At 44.7% G+C, this 14148-nt stretch overlaps 1 protein-coding gene across 2 annotated transcripts in view; it reads left to right on the top strand.

Moving 5' to 3' along the window:
- Positions 1-14148, top strand: part of LOC100665006 (10 kDa heat shock protein, mitochondrial) — a 66013-nt gene that overhangs the window by 13969 nt on the left and 37896 nt on the right. The window contains exon 1 of one of the 2 annotated variants that reach the window (XM_003406152.4): positions 11384-11514. The exons of the other annotated variant lie outside the window; for it this stretch is intronic. Within the exon in view, the coding sequence (XP_003406200.1) occupies positions 11455-11514 (60 nt within the window). The 5' untranslated portion in view covers positions 11384-11454. Of the gene's footprint in view, positions 1-11383; positions 11515-14148 lie in introns of those variants that run through there. 2 annotated transcript variants of the gene reach the window in all.

Genomic DNA, 14148 nt, shown 5'->3' with positions numbered 1-14148 from the left:
ATATTGACCCTTTAATCATTATATAATGTCCTTGTCTTTTATGGTGGATTTTGCCTTAAAGTCCATTTTATCAGAGATTAATATTGCCACTCCTGGTGTTTTTTTTAGTTATTGTTTGCTTGATATATCTTTTTCCATCCTTTAAGTCTTAGTTTATTTATATCTTTGTGTCTAAGGTGTGTCTCTTGCAGATAGTATATTGATAGGTCATGTTTTTTTTCCTCCATTTCGCCATTTGCCATCTCTTTTCTGGTGCATTTAGGCCATTTACATCAGGTGTGATTATCAATAGGTATGAGTTTATTGCTGTCATTTTTGTTATGCTTTCTTTTTTTTGTGAGTGTTGATGGTTTCTGCATTCAGCTGAATTTTCTGTGCTGAGTTTTTGTGTTTGTTTTTAAATCATGGCTTGTCTTTTCATTTCCTTCCTTGTCAGTTTTGTGTGTACTGAGTTTTTATGATTTTCTTCTTTTATATTTTGATGAGTAGGTTTGTTAACTTTCTTTGTGGTTACCCTGAAATTTACCTTTATCTTCCTAAGTTTAAAGCAGTAATTTATTTCTTGATATCGCCCTGACTTCCTCTCCATATGGAAATTCTAAACATATACCCTCTATTCCCCCTTTATATTTTGAAGTGGTCATAATTTATAGATTGATGCCTCTAATTCCCTGTTTTCCATCTTTTAGCTTTATTTAATTTTTGAGTTCTTATCTGGATTGATAGCTGGCTGGTATTGTCCTGGGTTTTAATCTCATTTTGTTGTCTGGTGGTCATAGTTTCCTGTCCAAAGGATTCCCTGTAACATTTCTTGTAGAGTTGGTCTGGTTTTTACAAATTCCCTTAATTTTTGTTTATCTGGAAATGTCCTAATTTCACCATTGTATTTGACAGATAATTTTGCAGGATACGTAATTCTTGGTTGACAGTTTTTTTTTTTTTTTTTCCCGAGGTTTTATGTATGTCATCCCATTGCCTTCTTGGTTACATGGTTTCTGCTGAGTAATCGGAGTTTAGCCTTATCAATGCCCCTTTGTAGGTGATCTTTTGTTTTTCTCAAGCAGCTTTCAGGATTCTTTCTTTGTCTTTGGTTGGAAAGTTTGATGATAATTTGTCTTGGTATTTATCCTGTATGGGGTTCGTTGTGCTTCTTGGGTGGTTATTTTCTCATCTTTCATGATATTAGGGAAGCTTTCTGTCAGCAAATCTTCAACAATTATCTCTGTGCTTTTTGTTGACTCTTCTTATGGGATTCCAATCATGCATAAGTTATTCCTCTTGATTGTGTCCCACATAACTGTTAGGCTTCCTTCATTTTTTTTTTTTTTTAATTGTTCCTCAGACAGATTAGTGTCAAGGAATTTGTTTTCTATTCCACTGATCCTATCTTCCATTGTTTTGATTCTACTCCTATGACTTTCCTTTGAGTAGTCTATTTCTGAAATTATTGTTAAGCTCCTGGATTTCTAGTTGCTGTTTTTGTGTAATTTCCCATTGTCTGTTTATCTTGTCATTTTGTCCTTGTATTGCTTTCCTGAATTCTTCTTAGCATTTTGTGTTTTCCATAGTTTTGGCTGTGTTCTCCTTGATTTCTTTGAGGACCCGATACACAAGTCTTTTGAATTCCTCATCAGGAAGCTCCATTACCTTTTCTTCTTCAGGGAAGATTTCTGGTTCTTTATTTTGGTCATTTGCTGGGGCCATCCTTCCGTGTTTCTTTAGGTGATTTGCTATTGTCTGTTGTCTCAAGAATATTAAAGAGTTATTTTTTTTTTATTGTATTTATTTTTCAATTGTGTAATTTTTTGCTGGGCCCTGTTTTTTTGTTTTGTTTTTACGATTCCTGACAGGTATGGCTGGCATGGTGCTCTGGTTGCTGGACTGGTCAGGTGGTATGTGTATGAGCTGGTAGGTGTATGAGCTTGGGTCTCTGTTTAATGGTCTTGCAGGGTGGCTGAGGTGGGTTGGTCTGGCTTTGGCCTCTCTCAATCTCCAGTTTGGTGGCACAGCAGCAGGGAGTTGTGCTCTCCTTACAGGTAGAGCAGTTCGTGTGGTGGGTGCAGCAGCATGGTCATCATTTCTCACGGGTTACGAGTGTGTGTGTGGTAGAGGGGAGGCAGCAGAGGATGTGCATGCTGTCACTCTACCTCCGCCTCTTCCTGGGCAGGGTGAGGGAGGAAAGAATGGCAGGTGGATGCTCACTCAGTCACACAGCATCTGCCTGTTGGTGAGTGGGGAGAGGGAGGAAGATGCAGCGGACAGATGTGTGCACACTTGCTGTGCCTCCGCATTGCTCTGGGGAGGAAAGGGCCTTGGGGGAATGCACATGCAGCCACGGATCCTCTGCCTCTCGCTGGGCAGGTTAAGGGAGGAAATCGCACCTGGCAGATGTGCACACAGTGGCTGGGGGGACAGAGGAAAGGGCTATGGGGAGAGACACATGCAGTCATGGCTCCTCTGCCCTTCAATGGGTGGGTTAATGGAGGGAGTTGTGCCTGGCAGATGTGTACACAGTGGTGCTGCTGGGGGCGGGGAGGGAGGAAAAGGCCTCAGGTGGTAATTGTGCACAGTCATGGCTCCTCTGCCCCTGGCTGGGCAAGTTAATGGAGGAGTTGCACCTGGTAGATGTGCTCACAATGGCACATCCTCCACCTTGCACCAGGTGTGGCGAGGGAGGATGGGGCATGTCTTAGTCATCTAGTGCTGCCATAACAGAAACACCACAAGTGGATGGGTTTAACAAAGAGAAATTTATTTCTTCACAGTAAAGTAGGCTAAAAGTCCAAATTCAGGGTGTCAGCTCCAGGGGAAGGCTTTCTCTCTCTGTCGGCCTGGAGGAAGGTTCTGTCATCAGTCTTCCCTTGGCCTGGGAGCATCTCAGCAGAGGAAGCTCAGGTCCAAAGGATGCACTCTGCTCCTGGCACCGCTTTCTTGGTGGTATGAGGCCCTCTCTCTGCTTGCTTCCCTTTCCTTTTTATCCCTTGAGAGATAAAAGGTGGTGCAGGCCACACCCCAGGGAAACTCCCTTTGTATTGGATCAGGGATGTGACCCGGATAAGGGTAGTGTTACAATCCCACCCTAATCTTTAACATAAAATTACAATCACAGAATGGAGGACAACCACACAATACTGGAAGTCATGGCCTAACCAAGTTGACACATAGTTTTTGGGTGGACACAATTCAATCCATGACCGGGCAGCAGAGGGGTGCGTATGCAGTTGCATCTCCTCTACCCCTTGCCAGGCGGGGGAAAGATGGAGGGAGCAGCAGGTGGGCTCTCTCACAGTCTTGCTGCCACTGCCTCCCACCGGGCCCTTGGTAGGGGTGTAGGTGGCAGGTTAGTACATGCACAGGAGCGTGCATAGTTTTGTTTGTTGGGTGGGCAAGCGGGGGTTACTGGATGGAGTTGGGTTGGGAGGAGAAAATAAAGTATTCTCATGTTGTGGTCCCCCTGTCAGGTGAGGTGGTTAGGGTATGGGACCCTGTGCTGTCTCAAATCAGGAGGATGGGTTGAGGGGGAGTGCATACCTCTGGCTAGGTTATGCGGGTAATCAGACAGATCACATCTTATGTGGCCAGCAAGTGGGACTTGTCCCTTCTCAAGTGCAAGGAGGGGGACTGCCTGGGGAATGGTTGGGTGGGATATCTTCTACCAACACTCCATGGGTCCATTGCCTTGTGTGTGTGTCATGGATTGAATTGTGTCCCCCCAAAAATGTGTCAACTTAGTTAGGCCATGATTCTCAGTATTGTGTGGTTGTCCGCCATTTTGTGATTGTAATTTTATGCTAAAGAGGATTAGAGTGGGATTATAACACCACCCTTACTCAGGTCACCTCCCTGATCCAGTGTAAAGGGAGTTTTCCTGGGGTGTGGCCTGCACCACCTTTTATCTCTCAAGAGATAAAAGGAAAGGGAAATAAGCAGAGAGTTGAGGACCTCATACCACCAAGAAAACAGCACCAGGAGCAGAGAGCATTCTTTGGACACAGGGTCCCTGTGCCTGAGAAGGTCCTTGACCAGGGTAAGATTGAGGACAAGGACCTTCTTCCAGAGCCAACAGAGAGAGAAAGCCTTCCCCTAGAGTGGATGCCCTGAATTTGGACTTGTAACCTACTAGACTGTGAGAAAATACATTTCTCTTTGTTAAAGCCATCCACTTGTAGTATTTCTGTTACGGCAGCACTAGATAACTAAGACAGAGTTCAACTTACCCCTAAGGTCAGGGGCTGCCATTCCTGAGTATCTCTCGCTCTGGATCCTGGCTCCCTCCCTGCCTCTGCTTCTTTCCATGTGTGTCTACAGAATCTCTGCCCCTTTTGGGAAAGTTTTTGTCTTAGTTATCCAGTGCTGCTATAACAGAAATACCACAAGTAGATGGCTTTAACAAACAGAAATTCATTCTCTCACAGTTTACAAGGCTGGAAGTCTGAATTCAGGGCGCAAGCTCCAGGGAAAGACTTTCTCTCTCTGTCAGCTCTAAAGGAAGGTCTTTGTCAGTAATCTTACCCTGGTCTAGGATTTTCTTCAGTGCAGGGACTCCAGGCCCAAAGGACATGATGCTCCACTCCTGGTACTTGTTTCTTGGTAGTGTAAAGTCTCTCCTCTGCTTCTCTCTCTTTTTATTTCTTGTAGGATATATAGTTATATGGACCCCTGGTGGTGCAACAGTTAAGCGCTTGGCTGATAAACAAAAGATTGGTGGTTCAGACCCACCCAGCAACTCTGTGGGAGAAAGACCTGACAATCTTCTTTCGTAAAGATTACAGCCTAGAAAACCCTATGGGGCTAGTTCTGCCCTGTCATCTGGGGTCACTATGAGTTGAAATTGACTTGACGGCACCTAAGAACAACAACAAATAGAGAGAGAGATTTCTATCAAGGAAATGTCTCACACAGTTGTAGGGGCTGGAAAGTCCCAAATCCATGGGTCAGGCTGGAGGCTTCTTCTCACTCATGTAGCTACAGGGGCTGGTGAACCCAAGATTGGCAGGTCAAACAGCAGGCCTCTGGCTTACAGGCTGCAGAGGCTGATGAATCCCAACATCAGCAGATAAACTGCTAGCTCAAGTCCCAAGAACCAGAGGTCAGATGAACAGAAGCCAACTGCAGGATCCAGAGCGACAAAAAGCCTGTGAGCCTTGCCAGAAAGTCCACCTATATTGGAGGTAGGCCACACCCGCTCAGAACTCCTTTTAAATTGATTAGCTATTCACAGCAGATTCTATCATGGGGGTGATTGCATTATATCAGGTCTTATCATCATATGACAGCCAAACTACATCACAACTGCCAAACCACTGAGAATCAGGGCCCAGGCAAGTTGACACGTAACCGTAAGATCACACTACCCTAATCCTCTTTAATGTAACCCAATCTTGCCTCACTAACCACAAGCAGAGATTAGGATTTACAACACACAGGAAAATTACATCAGATCACAAAATGGAGGATACAATACTGGGAATCATGGCCTAGCCAAGTTAACACATTTTGGGGGGACAATTCAATCTATGACCTCCTACCCTTTGGCCCCCCCAAAATTCATGAATTCATGTTCTTGCCACATGTAAAACATATTCACCCCATCGTATCATAGCAGAAGCCTTAAATCAACTCCATGTCCAAATTCCATCCTGGGGCAAAATTCTTTTTCATCTGTGAAATGTAGAATACAAGTTATCTGCTTCCAAAGTACAATGGTGGAACAGGCTTAAGCTAGACATTTCCATTACAAATGGCAGAAACTGGAAGGAAAGAAGGGATAACACCAAGCACAACAGCAGAACATATTATATTAGCTCTCAAGGCTTGAAAATAATCCTGCTCTCTGAGACCATTTAGGCAATGGCCCTGCCCTCAAGACTCTGGGTGTTGGACACTTTCCAGATTCTGGGTGGAGGTCCCTCAGCCCTGGGCTTCTGCTCCACCTTCCAGGCCCCCTAGGACTTTGTTCCTTGGATTTGGGTGGCCCTATTCTCCTCGTCCCTCTGAGTGGTGACCCTGCCTCCTTAGCCCCGGCAGGCCCCATTCTTCTGCCCCTTGGGCATGGCAGACCCATCCCCTCAGCTTTGGGAAGTGGATTCAGCCCCATCCCGCTGGCACTCATGAAAGGTAGTCCCACATTCTGGAATTGAGTTGGTAAAGATCTGACTCTTTGAGACCTAGAAGGCCATGGCCCACCTTTTGAGACACAGGAGGCCATGGTTCCACCCTTTGAGTGTCCAGAGGTCATGGCCTTACCCTTTGAGATTGAAGCAGCTCTGCTCCCGGTGCTCCTTGTCTCTTCAGCTTCTGTCCTGTTCCTTGGCCTCTCAGCCCCTCGGGCCCTTGGCCTCTCAGGCTGGCCCAGCATCTACCCTGCTTGGGCAAGTGGTCTGTAGCTCTTTAGCTATACTGATAAGCACCTGGAGGTGCCCAACTCTGCTGATAGACCTTGGCTAGGAAGCACTCAGCTCTCTTGCTCTGTGAGCTGGCAAGCCTAGCTCCACCGATAAGTGCCTGGAGGTACCTCTCTCCACCAAGAAGACTCCTGCCCAAAGGCATTCAGCACTCTTGCTCCATGGGTCAGCCCCCACACCCTCTTGTGCTATCCTCCTGGTTCTGCTGCTGCTGTTTCTCAGCTGCTGCTTCTTGACATCTGTACTGTCTCCACTGTTACAGGTCTCCTCACTTCCTTCTGAGTCCTAACCAGAATTGTCTTTGATGTCCACAATTCCACCAACAATCTCTTCAAAGCAATCTTGGCTTTTACTATTATACACTTTAAAACTCAGCCTTTACCTATTACTCAATTCCAAAACTGCTTCCACATTGTAGGTATCTGTTAGAGCAGCACCCCACTTCTGGTACTAAATTCTGCCTAAGGCTGAACTCCCTAGAGAAAGATTTTCAAGGAAATGGCTCACACAATTGTAGAGGCTGGAAAGTCCCAAATCCGTGTGCCAAGCTGGAGGCTTCTCCTGACTCACATAGCTGCAGGGGCTGGTGAACCCAAGATCAGCAGGTAAGCTACTAGCTGACGTCTCAAGGACAGGAGATCAGATGAACAGGAGCCAGCTGCAGGATCCAGAACAAGCAAAAGCCAGAGAGCCTTGCCGGAAAGTTCACCTCTATTGGATACAGGCCACACCCCCAAGGAAAGTCCCTTTCAACTGATTGGCTGCTCATAACAGATCTCATCATGGAGGTGATTGCATTACTACATAGCTACCAAACTACATTATAACTGCGAAACCACTGAGAATCATGGCCCAGTGATATTGACACACAATTTAACCATCACAGTCTTGAAGTTGCCTTGCTGTTTTCTTCACTGGGGGGTTGCTGCTGGTTTTGTTCTACGGTGGCTGTGTTGGGCTGGGATGGCTGCTTGAGCTCCTCCAGTCCATGCTACTCCTCTTTTACTCACTTCAGTGTTTGGTTCAGTTCTTAGGCCGCCTTTTTCTACGTTCAGGGTTCCTGGATTATCTCCTTCTGTTTCACTTGGTTTTTTGGGTCTTTGGTGTAGGGGACATTACGATGCATGTGACTAAGCTGCCACCTTGGCTCCATACTGCCTTTTAAAAGAGTACCAAAATATTCAAGTAATTGTTCTCATTGATTATGTTTTTTTCCCCCTAAAATTAATCCTTTTATTTGGAGGTCATAATCTGTAGGCTGACAGAGGAAATAAAATGTGAAGGTTATGAACTAGAAACATTTCATCCCTAAAGAGCAAGGTTATTGTTGTGAAGACTAGGTTGACATCAGATGCAACGTTATTGGACTTTTTTTCCCCCAGAGGGTTTTATCTGTCTTTGTTATTTTTGTGTGTGTGTGCTTTAGGTGAACATTTACAGCTGAAGTTAATTTCTCACACAAAAAACTATACACGTTTTGTGACATTAGTTGCAATCCCCACAATGTGACAGCACACTCCCCCTTTCCACCCTGGGTTCCCTGTGTCCATTCACCCAATTCCTGTCCCTTCCTACCTTCTCATCCTGCCTCCAGACAGGAGCTGCCCATTCAGTGTCATGTATCTACTTGAACTAAGCAGCACACTTCTCATGTGCATTATTTTTTGTTTTACAGTCCTGTCTAATCTTTATCTGAAGAGTAGGCTTTGGGAATAGTTTCAGTTCTGGGTTAACAGAGCATCTGGGGCCATAGTTTCAGGGGTTCCTCCATGCCCTGTCAGACCATTAAGTCTTTTTTTTTTAATGTGAATTTGAGTTCTGTTCCACACTTTTCTCTTGCTCTGTCTGGGACTTTCTGTTGTGTTCCCTGTCAGGGTGGTCATTAGTGGTATCTGGGCACCATCCAGTTTTTCTGTTCTCAGGCTGGTGGAGTCTCTGGCTTATGTGGCCCTTTAGTCTCTTGGGCTAATATCTTCTTTGTGTCTTTGATTTTCTTCATTCTCCTTTGCTCCAAGTGGGATGGGACCAATTGATGCATCTTAGAGGGCCTCTTGCAGCTTTTAAAACTCCAGATGTCACTCACCAAAGTGGGATGCAGAATATTTTCTTAATTAACTGTTACACCAATTGACCTAGATGTCCCCTGAAACTATGGTCCCCAGCCTTCAGCCCCAGCAACTCTGCTCCTCAAAGTGTTTGGATGTATTACTGGACTTTTTTAAAGAGAATAAGGAAACCCTGGTGGCATAGTGGTTGAAGAGCTATGGCTGCAAACCAAAAGGTCAGTAGTTCAAATCCACCAGGTGCTCCTTGGAAACCATATGGGGTAGTTCTACTCTGTCCTGTAAGGTTGCTAGGAGTCAGAATCAACTCTACAGCAACAGGCTTGGTTTTTTGCTTATCTGCTGCCTGGTGGAGCAGTGGTCAAGAGCTTGGCTGCTAACCAAAATGTCAGCAGTTCAAATCCACCAGCTGCTGCTTGGAAACCTTATGGGGCAGCTCTACTCTGCCCTATAGGTTGGTTATGACTAGGAATTGACTTGATGGCAACTTTTTTTTTTTTTTTAATCCCTTTTTAGGGACTCTGGTGGCACAGTGGTCAAGTGCTCAGCTACTAAATGAAAGGTTAGGTGTTTGAACCCACCAGCTGCTCTGCAGGAGGAAAATGTGGCAGTCTCCTTCCATAAAGATTTACAGCTTTGGGAACCCTAGAGGCCAGTTCTACTCTGTCCTTTAGAGTCACTATGAGTCGGAATCGACTTGATCGACAGCAATGGGTTTTTGGTTTATCCATTTTTTCTCTTGTTCTTTCCAGATAGGCTGAAACAGTATAACAAACCTGAGGTTAAGAGCACATTAAAATGAGCCCCTTTAACTATGTTGTCATTAGGTGCCATCGAGTTGAGAGAAACTACCATACAACTGGAAATTTAAACTTAATCTTTGGATTAAGAGGTGCGTTTGTCCACTGACCTGGGGCCTACCCTGGAATCTACTCTTTCACAGACCTACCCAATGTCTCTCTTAGGGAGCCAGCATTTAGCTGCCCCTTGTTCTTGGCCTAAGCTCCCATTGTACTTTGTGCATGCACAGATTTCCATTATAGCAAAAATACTACTATATTACATTTGGTGATTTGCATGTCTGTCTCCCTGCTAGATTACAAGCAATTTAAGGTTAAGGACTGGGCCTTTTCATGCTTGTACTTCAGCACCTTCCACATTTTATTTGTTGTTAGTTGCCATTGAGTCGATTTTGACTCATGGTGACCCCATATGTGCAGAGTAGAACAGTGCTTCATAGGGATTTCAAGGCTGTGACCTTTGGGATACAGATATCCAGGCCTGTGTTCCAAGGCACCTGTGGGTGGTTTTGAACCACCAACCTTTCGGCTAGTAGTCGAGCACTTAACCGTTTGCACCACCAAGGGTCTCTACCTTTCATGTAGTGGGGTTTAATAAATCTTGTGATATCTGGGAGCTAGTGCTAGAGATACAGAATTAAGTTCTTGCTCTTGAAGAGTACCAGTCTATACATCTTAAAGAAAGAAGGAAACATACTTGAATGCAAACCTACTTCCCACTGTCAAACCCTTCTAAGCAAAATTCCGAGTCACTGACAATTATTCAGCTTTGGACCCACTCAATTTAACCAACCTCTCCTCTACTCCATTTCCATCTTTGGAGGCTGTCAGTGACATGGCTGTCCTCTCAGCATACATTTCAATACAATGCAGTACTATGCTAACAGTCTGGTTGGTTGGTTGGTTGGCTGAAACATGGGCACCTGATGTTCTCCTGGAAATTATTCAACTGTATGCACTCTTTACCCTTTCAACTGTCTTCCCATCTGGTGTCCTCAAGCCTCCCTTATCCCAAAGTTTAAGGTTTCCAGGCAGGAAAAAAAAAAAAGTTATCCAAAACTGTTGTCATTTTAAAACTTGCCACCAAGGGAATTGGGAATCCTGCAAGATGTAAAACTCCCACCATCTATATCAAGGGACATTCATTTCCTCCTTCTGCTTCTGACTTGTAGAACACAAGCTAATTCTGAGTTGGTCAATGCCAGCTGTCCACCTTTATCACTGAGATAAGAGCCATCTGCCTCTTTTATCTGCGAAAACAAACTTGTCATTGAGAAGGTCCTTGGCTTTGAAGTCAGCAGATGGGGGAAATATCACCTGACACTCTATATTCCTGTTTGGAGTGGTTAAGTGCTACGGCTGCGAAGCAAAAGTTCAGCAGTTCAAATCTGCCAGGCGCTCCTTGGGAACTCTATGGGCAGTTCTACTCTGTTCTACAGAGTCGCTATGAGTCGGAATGGACTCGACGGCAGTGCGTGGGTTTACTCCTGTTTGAGATTGGGTCGATTTCATACAGGGTCTGTGGCATTTTCCGAAACTGCCGGCCTGTTTTCCATTTTGCTTCCCTGAAAGGGTTTTGGGGCAGAATTTTGATTCTTTACGCATATCCTTGGAACCCTGGCGGCACAGTGGTTAAGAGCTCTGCTGCTAACCAAAAAGTTGGCTGTTCAGATCCTCCACAGCTTCTTGGAAACCCTGTGGGACACTTCTACTATGTCCTATAGGGTTGCTATGAAACGTACATGCTTGCAGATGGGCTTACTGAAGTGGTCGACATTGTGTAAGCTCTTGTTTTTTCAGTGTAATTAACGAGAGTTCAATGAGAGGCCTTGCACACTGAGTCCGTCACGCAGGCCTTGCACCGTGACGCAGGGGCCACCCGCGATCAGGACCCTTAGCGCCGGCACGTGGACTCCCAGTAGTTGCTAGCGGCCCCAGCGGTCCCCCTCTCCCCCGACCTCACGTCGCCGCCGGTGCCTCCCAGGCTGTTCCTTTGTCTGCTGCCTCCCTCCGCCGAGCCGGTCCTGTCCTGGACTCCTTCCCACCTTCGCGCCGGCTTCCGCTGTTCGATCGGCCGCCGCCCCTCCCCGGCGCCAGGGCCAAGAGCGCCGCTCCGCCGCCCCGCCCCCGTGCAGGCAGCCATTCCCCTACATCCGGGTACCTACTCCAGCCCCACAGACTGGCACTATGGTCATGGCGGAGGGGACGGCAGTGCTGAGGCGGAACAGACCGGGCACCAAGGCACAGGTAGAGTCTTCCTTCTCTTCTTGCCTGGGAGCACTCGGTGCCCAGCCGCTCCGCGCCTGGAAGCTTGCGGTCCCTGAGGGGAGGTTAGGCCGGGTAGGCCGGCTGGCGAGGGCACTAGTGCTTGGCCTCCTCTTCCGGAGCCGTAGCTCCTCAGTCTGGCTGAGGCGGCGGTGGTGGCCGAGGCCTGCCGGAGCCACGACTTGGGGGTGTACGTGGGGAGCGGGTGGGGGTAGTGTGCTGGACCCGAAGGGGCCCGGGGCTGGGAGCCTGACAGCGGCAGCCGCCTGTTGTGGCCTCACCCGGCCAGGTGGAGACCCCGGGGGCTTCCTGTGGCTTGAAGTCTGCGGGGTGGGAGCGGTGTAAACACTGCCTGTCTTGCCCCTCGCGAGGTTCCTGCCCGGTCCGTGACGTACATGCCAACCAGCTTGTCTACCCGGGTCAGTGGAGCGAGAATTTACTTTATCCTCCTGTTTGTCTTTGACCACCTCTTTCTCCTGCTTTCCGGTCCTGCAAGTTTTTATCATCAGGTTATGACTTGTTAGATGTCAGCCCTTAAGGATTTCCTTGTTTTGGGTGAAGCATAGTCCAAGAATGAACAGATAATAATTTTACCAACGTTTAGTAGGGCGCTTGTGGAGTGAGTTGGTGCTTGTTTAAGTATTGGTTCTTAGAATTTGCAAAAGACGGGATGCCTCACCCTCTTAAAAAAAAAAAAAAAGTCAAACTGACATTTAGACTTGATATGGTTGATCTGCTGGCCGAAGGGTCTTGCTGTTGAAAAGATGCTCTCAAAAGAGATGTTTAAAATGTAATTTCTAAACAGTGATGTAAATGAAAAAGAAAACAACCGCGGAGCTCTATAACTGAGAACAGATTTTGATTTCTTGCACGGAATTATGGAAAGGGAGAACTTTCAAAGGGAGCTTATAGATCTAGACACCTTCTCAGACTTACGTTACAGGTGCGAAAACTGAAGCCCAAAAAATCGGCTGAATTTTTTCAGGGTTATATAGTCTTCCGATTCCTAGTTCACAGGTGATCTTTCCTATTTAACCAGTTGCTTCTAGTAGTGAATTTTAGAGAATTTATTTTGTAAGACTTATAGAGTGACATTAAGCTGTCAGTTATGTTCGTTGGCTGTTTTGTGGTCATACTACTGGAAACATGCTTTGTTTTTACCTTTTCCAAACTTTTCTTCGAAATGCTCTATTTCCCCTCCTTCCCCCACCCCCAGTAGCTATTATTTTGTAGAAACGCTGTTTCTGATTTTTTTATATAACTTTTATCGTATTCAGAAATAAACTTTCTGTACCCATACTCTGAGAGTCATTTCATTTTTATTTACTCTAAAGCTCTTAACTTTGAAAGGTTAGAAAGCAATATATTTTAAGTTAATATTGTAATACATCTGTTTGCTATGTTGTCATGAATAGCTTACATATAAGAAAGCCCCTTTGCTTTTTTCCACAAAGTCATAGATCAAAGTTGTTGTAAAATAAAATGTATCAGAAAAAGGTTAGGATTTAAAAAAAAAAGACTGCTTAAGCTCCAGCCTCTCCTATTCCTTGTCTGTCAGACTGATTTCTTTCAGTGAAATAGGTTTGTTATAAAGTGATACATTCAGAAAGCCATTAGAGTAGGAAGGCTATCTTCCTACCTTTTTTTTTCCAAGTTGGTTAGATTGCCATACAGGCACGTAGTTGTGTTCAGTAGATGTTTGTTGACTCAATTAAGCCTGACTTTTGGTTCATTTTATGTACCTGAAATATATCAAGTTATGATAAGGCAAAACATTTAGTTCCCAATTTTTTAACATCTGTATGGCGTCGCTATGAGTCGGAATCGACTCAGTGGCAGTGGGTTTGGGTTTATATCACTATATGTTTTCTAATATTTTTAAAACAAAATATTCTACAAACATTCTTAAAATTTTAAGGGAAAGAATAGGCAAAGTGTATTGATAGAAACATGGTTTAATATAAATCATATAGGAGGAATTTAAAGACTATTAATAATATTTAGATGGTATATTGGGAGAAGCATCTGGGAATAGCTTCCAGAAGATTTTATTTCTTGACATTTTTCCCTTAATCAAAAAAATTACTAGTTTAATTTCATTCAGAAAGAGCAACTATGGAAAAAAAAATTGTTTAAGACACTTAAAAAAGGTATACCGATTACCACCCTGAGAACTAAAACATTACTAGTATAGTTGAATTCCTTTGGTTCACATTCTCCTATTTTACTCTTATTCCCACCTCTAACCAGTATTGGTGATTTGGTGATTATCATTCCTTTTTCCTTTCTTTCTTTTAATGTTTTTACTACATTATATCCATAAGCATGCTTTGCACTTTCTTAAACTTTTATCTCTGTGTTATCGAATACTACGTATTCTCCAATTTGCTTTTTTTGCTTAAGATGTTTTGAGACTGACTCATGTTGATACAGGTAACTGTAGATTATTGGGAGAAGTTTTTAATCACTTAGAGGAAGGTCTGTGAACTATCTTTAGAGATGTTCAGAACCAGAGCAAGGCGTTCCACAAAAATAACTCTTCTTAAAGGGGGACTGTTCTACCTGATTAAAGGGAGGAAAAATCTCGTACAGAATTTCAAATTCTTTTAGAAACTG

This window comes from Loxodonta africana, chromosome 6 (assembly GCF_030014295.1).
Source record: "Loxodonta africana isolate mLoxAfr1 chromosome 6, mLoxAfr1.hap2, whole genome shotgun sequence".
Classification (NCBI taxonomy): Eukaryota; Metazoa; Chordata; class Mammalia; order Proboscidea; family Elephantidae; genus Loxodonta; species Loxodonta africana.
The sequence above is the reverse complement of the archived record's forward strand: the minus strand, read 5'-3'. Positions and strand labels throughout refer to the sequence as shown.